At 42.8% G+C, this 7591-nt stretch overlaps 1 protein-coding gene across 1 annotated transcript; it reads left to right on the top strand.

The window, feature by feature from the left end:
• The first annotated feature begins 2238 nt into the window (after positions 1–2238).
• On the top strand, positions 2239–7122 carry LOC119163394 (U6 snRNA-associated Sm-like protein LSm2). The gene is made up of 4 exons (XM_037415382.2): positions 2239–2373; positions 2569–2636; positions 2723–2813; positions 6829–7122. The coding sequence occupies exons 1-4, from the start codon at positions 2371–2373 to the stop codon at positions 6952–6954; spliced, it is 288 nt and encodes a 95-aa protein (XP_037271279.1). The 5' UTR covers positions 2239–2370; the 3' UTR covers positions 6955–7122.
• The last annotated feature ends 469 nt before the right edge of the window (positions 7123–7591 follow it).

Here is a 7591-nt window from a genome sequence, read left to right as displayed (position 1 = left end):
GCCCAATTGGAGTCAGCATATCATAACTAAACCGGTCTTGTTGTTGTTAGAACCATAAATTGTCAGAATGACGAAACCATTGCCAGAACGCTGAAAATTTTCACACTTTGTCTTTTGTTTCTTCTCGCTGATTACCATCACGTTAGCTACATTTTCCAAGCTTGAGCAATGAACAATAAACTTTTTTTGGTTTGGCTAGCACACCCTTCAAATTTTTCCAACTGCAGGAACTTTTTTAGAAGAGATATATTCAACACAAACTTCAAACAATTAAGAAAAACAAGCACTTATGGGAGAAAACTAACAAAAAAATAATAGAATTAAGCAGGTTCGTTATAGCATTAGGTTATAGTCTTATGAGTGTACACAGTTGCTTCCAGAATACTAAAAACAATGCGAGAGGTAGATGAGACAGTCACATTACCGAGCTTTCCAGAAATGTACCAACTCATCCAGCTCTTGATTTAAAATGCGAATGCATTTCTTATATAGTTGGGCTATGTCAGGCATCCGGCGTTGTCCGCGTGCCGGCAGGTGTTATCTCTCCGCTCTCACTCCCTCTCCCATAGCAACAGCTGCAGGCGCGTGCGCCTATCCTCGCCTCTATCAACCGGAGCATGTGGTGCGAGAGAGTGTAGGAAAGAGTAGGTGCAGTGCTTCAACGCTCATTCTTTCGCCGTTCGCTCTCTCTCCTCCCTGCGCCCCACTTTTCTGGCCGCTCGCGCCTCACTTTCGACCGTTCGCTGGCTGGTTTCCTCTCAAGAACACCCAGAAATCAGTGTTCGAGCAAAGCTTTGGTTCGAGACGCCACTGTGAAACGCCAAGCCGAGACCGCTGTTTGTTTTGTTCACTTCATATTATTTTTTAACCGTGAACGCTAGCTATTAGAGCTGGAAACGCGGTACGCGTCGCGTTTTCCCGACAGAAAAACGCCGCGTGCTGTGAACAGCGCTATTGGCTACATGGTGTAAGAAAAAAAAAAAGACTGCAGTTTCCCGAGTGGGAACGTACTGGTTAGCATGCGGAGCATATATGTTGAACTGCGATAAATGTGGTTTGTAATTTGCGACATGCGAGTGTGTTATGAGTGAACACGCACGCACGTATGCTGCGAAAGACGATGTTTATGGACGCTTTGGGTATTTTGAGCAAGATGGCTTTATGGTCCGTAAAGTGAAGGGTGAGTGGGACTAGTTGCAGTGGTCGAAGGTCGAAATTTGCAAAGACGTGGTCGATGCACGTCCCGCGAACGCAACACAGTGCGCTGTGTTCAGAGGAGGAAGGGATGCACAGATGGTTGGCGGAGGAGGAGGGGAGGCTGCGGACGGCGATGGCGCATGACTAGCCCCTAGTATAACATGCTCCGCATGTAAAAAGAAAATTATTCTTCTAATGTTGGGTTCTCACGTGCGAAACACCGCTATGGAGGCAACGCAATGCATTCGCATTTTCTCACGATTTCCTTCGGGGAGGTCGGGGCATTTTTGTTTTTAACAGGTACGTATGCACAGACAGTTTCACGCTTGGGTAAATGTTGAAGGGCAATGCTGTCCGAGTTTTGCATCTCCATAATTTGTTGTTGGGGTAGTTGGTGCATATTACAAGAAAATTAGACGACGCAAGCAACGTGGAAAAATAGTCGATAGGCAAAAGTGCTTGGGTGTGAGTGATCATGATTCATGAAGCAAAATAAAAGAAACAAACAAAAAGGGGGAGAGGGGGTGGGGTGGGATGTGCGTTGCAACTTGTTCTTCCAACAAGCACGTGGATGATCGGAACGGGAAAGAATGTTCGCACGTGTGCCCGACCTCATTTCAATCACCCGGTGATTATCTTAAGATAGCCGTGATAAAGGCAGGACCACTTGTCCAAGCGTTCTGTCTTGATCGAGTAATGTGCACCTTCTTGAACTTTCTGCAGGAAAAAAAAAAAAGACTGACCATGTTATTCATTTATCAGCATGATTATAGAACGTGATCTATCAATTTTTCTTGTCCAAGTTCGTCATTCTTCAGCGCGCCTATAGGCTGCTGTGCAATTCAACAGGCACATACCAACACTTAATTTTTTGCGTAGCCTTTGAAATGCTTTACCGGAGTTACAGTGGAAGAAATGCTCTTGCTCCGTGGTTCGGAGTTGGTTGCGGAGGTCATGCTCTTCGCCCGGACCTTATGCTGGTTGCGCCGGTTGCGCCAAGCGTCGGCCGCTCACAACACTAGCCTTGAAACTGGTAGGTGTTCTGTGCTAGTACCGCCTGTGCCGTCTCTTGCTTTACAACGCTCGTTTATAGCCACGCACGGAAGATCGGCGTGTATCGCTTGTAGTGTACTGGTGTTGTCAAGAAAGCTGTCCTTTTTCGTGTTTGTGAACATGGTAAGGAACTTACCATATATCTTATTCGTTAATTGTACTGCCTGCCGACCTAAATTTGCGCGGACTAGCACTCGGGAAAGAACATTTATGCCTGCATACTACTTCACCTTTGCGTTGACAAAGCGTTTTTGCGTGCTTAGTCTGTGTATGAAAAAATTCGACCTGGTGTTTACATTTATGCAATGCCTTTTACAGCTGTTCTACTCGTTTTTCAAGTCCTTGGTCGGTAAGGACGTCGTTGTTGAGTTGAAAAACGACTTGAGGTGAGAAGTCTGTCCAGCTGCGATGCGCCTTTGGAATGCATTGAATTGAATAAATCTTGTCTTTTTCTTCCCCCTTTTTTTACCAGTATGTGTGGAACGCTCCACTCAGTGGACCAGTATTTAAATATAAAGCTAACAGACATCAGTGTCACTGAGCAGGACAAATACCCTCACATGGTGAGTAATGTTTGATCTCTGTGAAATGGCGCGAAGTACGACTGCACAGTTTATGCGCACTAAGTCTTGTTGACTGCCGCATTTCAAACCTGGCGCTCCTTTCGTGTGATGATCCATATATAGTTACACGCTGGGTGTGCCGCATGTACTGTTTGAGTGCTTGTTAAAAAAAGCGAGGAACAAGTCACATGTGCATCACCGTGCACCCAGTATTTCGGAGTGGGGTTGAAACTGGTGATCTCGTAGAGTTACGACAGAGGAGGGAGAGCAGGCGTTTGCATGATATGATGTTTTCTCGCGTCATCAGGAATTCAACAGCAAATAAGATGTCCAATAATAGTAACATCAATGATGATGTTTACCTATTTAATCGAAATTCCTTGGAAGGTCGAGAATCTGTCTGGGAAGTTCAACCTCAAGCCACCTTCTGAATTGCAGTAATGTCAACTGAACACTTGTGTGAACGAATACTGCTACCCTAAGTTATCGCTAACTCTTTGAAATCGCCCTGGTGCTAAGGCTTTCTTCAAGATTTCTGCTTAATGTGCATTCACTATACAAGGTGGCTTGAACTGTGCATACGAAAGACCCGAAGTATGACTCTAATTGCAGGAGTGTGTTTCAAGACTTTATTGAAAACAAAGTTTGAAAGAAAATGGGAACGGGAGAATACCGAGGAACAGTGCTGTGACCACTTTAGGTTGAGTCGGCTCTGTGGGAGCCAAGTGTTGTCACATGCGGTATTTTCTGTTGGGCATCCCGCTAACAAATCTGTGCCTTGTAGTGTCGGGCATCACCTTTGCCACACATACGATTTTGATCTGTTTTCGAAACAGTCTTTTTAAAAAGGTGGGAATTCTACTTGAAAGGGTACTGACACCTTTTTTCCGAAAATGAGTTTACTCGACCCGTAGAAATCTTCTGTATACAGAGATAGCTCTAAAAAAGTGTGAAGCTCATAAAATGCTGATAAGATCTTTTATTTTGATATTAGTCAATTTTCCTGTGGCACACCTAATGTTAAAACTAGCTTGACATCAGGCTACAGTATGAATGCTGGTGACTTCACACTGAAGTTGGCTAGTTGTGATGACGTCGGGTCCCAAAACTTCAAAGATGTCCGCTTGTATGTTGTCAATGGAGCTAGAGTGTACACAGGTCGGAGCGGTCATGGAAATGTCACTGTATTTTGCACGAGCACGTGATGAGAAGCTCAAGTTTAAATGTCAGGGCACAGTGGGAACCGAAACTAGCTTTTAAAAACATACTTTTTTTAGAATTAACTCACGCTTAGCACTGCATTTTGTAGGCTCTTGAATGCTTGAACGTTCATTTGACGAAAAAGCAACCCAAAATTTTCATGTCAGTGCCGCTTTAAAGGCTTTACTGGTATTCTCTGTAAAGAAGATTTGGGCAGTGAAGGCTAAGTTAAGTTCCCTGCCCCCCCACCCCCCATTTGTGCAGCACTGCTTGCACATGGTTACAGACAGTGCCTCAAGATTGATTGTAGGAAATCACCATAGTCTGGGCAAAGTCAGCATAAATAATGATGCAGATATAAACTCGTGACATTCAAACAAATTAGATAAATGCCAGCAAGTTGAATGCGGAATAGATTACTCCAATCAACACTATATTTCTTCAAAAGTTTTCGGGTGAGACCCTGATATTCTATGCGTTAAAGCAGTACTTGCACAAAAAATTTTACATCTTGTATTTTTCTATTTTCTAATAAGTAGTTAATAACCTAATTATCACTACTGGAAGTCTTGTTTTCTGGAGTGTGCAATGTCTACTGTGAGATGCTTTTACTGTGTGGTTTGTTTGTAAATGCGCCCACGTGAACTCGCAAAATAGTGATACACTCGCCACGTGTTCAGCATGCAGCATCATATTGACAACTGCGTGAGAGTGTGCACACTTTGAGCGTGGCAGCCAAAACAGACTTTTGACATAGGTGTTTGCTGGTTCTTTGCATTCAAAACAAGTTGAAATTGCAAGGTGCTATGTTTCACATTCATTTTCGTGGCACACACTTTATAATGGATTTCAAGTATGTGACGGTTTATATTAGCCATCAATATTTTGTGGATGGCATGCGCGTGTCCACACAAGCCTCTCTTGCAAGTTATTTTGCCTTCAGAAGTTTGTGTCGGTACTCCTTCAAGGTAAGCGGGGCTAGAAAACAGGGTGGTTTAACGTTGGCTGAAGTCAATTGGTTGACCTAAATGTGGTAAAGGGGAAAATATAAAGAGAAAGTCTGTGTGCTCACCCATAGATGAATGCTCACTTATATATGGTAATAGGGCATTTGGTCTTGATAATGGCACTGATCATTTGTCAGCTGTCACTGAACATTTGTGTATTTACGAAGCCCACTTCTAATTTCTCATAAGCTGCTGCCACTTCCATATGCTATCAAAGTACTCCCCTAGGAACAATTCATTCCGCATGGCAACATTGGCTTGTTATTTGCATGAATGGTTGCAAAGGAAAATTGAGTGGTGCTAGTAGCATTCATGGCAACTAGGAGTACTTGTTTATGACTCGCCATTTCTTGTGGGTGTTCACTGTCACACATTGACATATGGTCATGAAGCTATTTAGAGGACCCCTGACAGCAAAAGATTTGTTTGCGTGTTTTTTACAGTGATTTGTAGCTGATTTGGATCTGGTTAGGCTGAAATAATATCATAAATGCTCTAACGCATCATATGTTTAATGCTAGCGTCATTAATTCAAAGCGATTTTGCATCAGTTCGAAACGCCCGCTTAAGATACCATAAAAAAATAGCACCCCACAGCAGAGCAACACCTGAGATCACGTGCGCTTAAGCTTCGGAGACGCTGAAACATGCTGTTTTCAAATAGGGAGACCCACAGGCGGTAAAGAATGAGATGACGTGGGGACTTTGAGCGTGTCCCCCTCAGAAAAAAAGAAAAGCATTCTTGGCGTAAGCAGCCAAAACCACTTCGAGAGCAGCCCGACAACAGAGCGGGAGGGATGATGAACAATAGTCCTCACCGGGTGCCAGACTGAGTATTATGTGCGCTCCACAAATGTTCTTGACCTCTGCAACGTCACAAGGGTTTCCCCGGTCTATGTGAAACCACAGAAAACGTCAATTGTATCTGGATACTCGGAGTAGTGTGCACCCTACTTTGAAACCAAATTAAAATATCTTCTAGGCAATGCTCGCCACTAATAATCGGTCAGAGGTGACCCCGCATGTAGGACTATTAAACAGCACAATCATCTTGAGTTTCCAAATTTGGTGTCAGGGATTCTTTAATTAAGTTGCTTGTATAGATAATTTGCTTGCATAATTACCATTTTACTTCTTTCTTCTTCATATGTCAAAAAAGAGTGCACTATCATCAACTCATGCCATCAACTAGGTGAAGCACCACTAGACAACAAGTGATAATGGAGTTTTTAAATTTTTGAACCCATTTTGGGTCTGAGAAAGCAGGTGTATCAAGAAAAACTATAGGTTATGGCCCAGGAGTGTCTCTTCATTTTTTTGTCATTATGAATATCAGCACTAGTTAAACCAACATGTTTGATACAGTTTTCACCTTGTGTATTTTTATTACTTTTATTCACATTGATAACTTTGGATAACAGTGAGCATAAACTAGATGGACAGACTAACATAGTGAACCTTAGTAGGGCAAATCTTTAGAATTGAGTGACATTTTGACCTCAAAGGTGGATTCGCACAAGCCTGCACATATTAGACCGACAACATGAGTTGGAAGGTTGGTGACATCACCAAGTAGATGAGTAGGACCGTTTCTTTAGTCACTGAGACAATGGAGTGTCACACTTTGGTTGCTTTGGTAGGGTCTCTCCTGCGTTAAGTTGTGCTTCTCTATTATAGGGCAATTACCACACTGACTTTTCATAGATAGGAAACAAAAGTGCTTCCTTCTTTGTAGCTAAATGTGACAGCTTGTGTACTTGGATCACCTACAAAGTTGTGTGCTAAGATGTCTAATTTTGTTATTTCAGCTCTCTGTCAAGAACTGCTTCATAAGAGGTTCCGTTGTGCGTTATGTTCAGCTGCCAGCAGACGAAGTGGACACACAGTTGCTCCAAGATGCTGCTAGGAAAGAGGCCTCGCAAAGCAAGCCATGAGTAGATGCCTAGACATATGGAGCAAGCAATGTTACCTTCATCCCTTTGTTTTCATCATTTCAAGTCTTCATGCATTGTCACTATGATGTGTGGATATTTGGTTTCGTTATCTGCTTAAACATTTTGTAAATAGGAAATCAATAAAGTAAACCTGACGCATGGGGCTTATATTCTGCAAGGAAATCATTTTTTTTGTTTCAGTAGTAAAGGTGCACAACTGTGGTTCGGTGGCTGTGGTGTGGCATGTTTGTTTTATTTATTTATTTGTGCCACTTACATCACCCAAGTGGGCGTTACTTAGGGGGGTGAGGAAAAAAGAAGTTTTACACTCGAAAATGGCACACATTTGTGCAGAAGCGCCAGTGCATTCACAAAAAGCGCACATCTCGTAGTGACGAACAAAGAGCATCGGCTGGAACATCAACAACACATGCATTCAACTGGTTTGATACCAAACAGGACAGCCCTGTTCATGGGGGTGTAGAATACAGAATGCATAGCATTGGTACTGTCCTTCATTGCTGCTTTCACTTATACTGGGCCTTGGTGTGAAATATTTATTAACCTCACTTACGCACAACATATCCATCAGTTTCTTCTCTTTGTAAGTGTTCTGATAGTGAAAGTTCAACCTGAT

Source organism: Rhipicephalus microplus, chromosome 9 (assembly GCF_043290135.1).
Source record: "Rhipicephalus microplus isolate Deutch F79 chromosome 9, USDA_Rmic, whole genome shotgun sequence".
Lineage (NCBI taxonomy): Eukaryota > Metazoa > Arthropoda > Arachnida > Ixodida > Ixodidae > Rhipicephalus > Rhipicephalus microplus.
The sequence above is the reverse complement of the archived record's forward strand: the minus strand, read 5'-3'. Positions and strand labels throughout refer to the sequence as shown.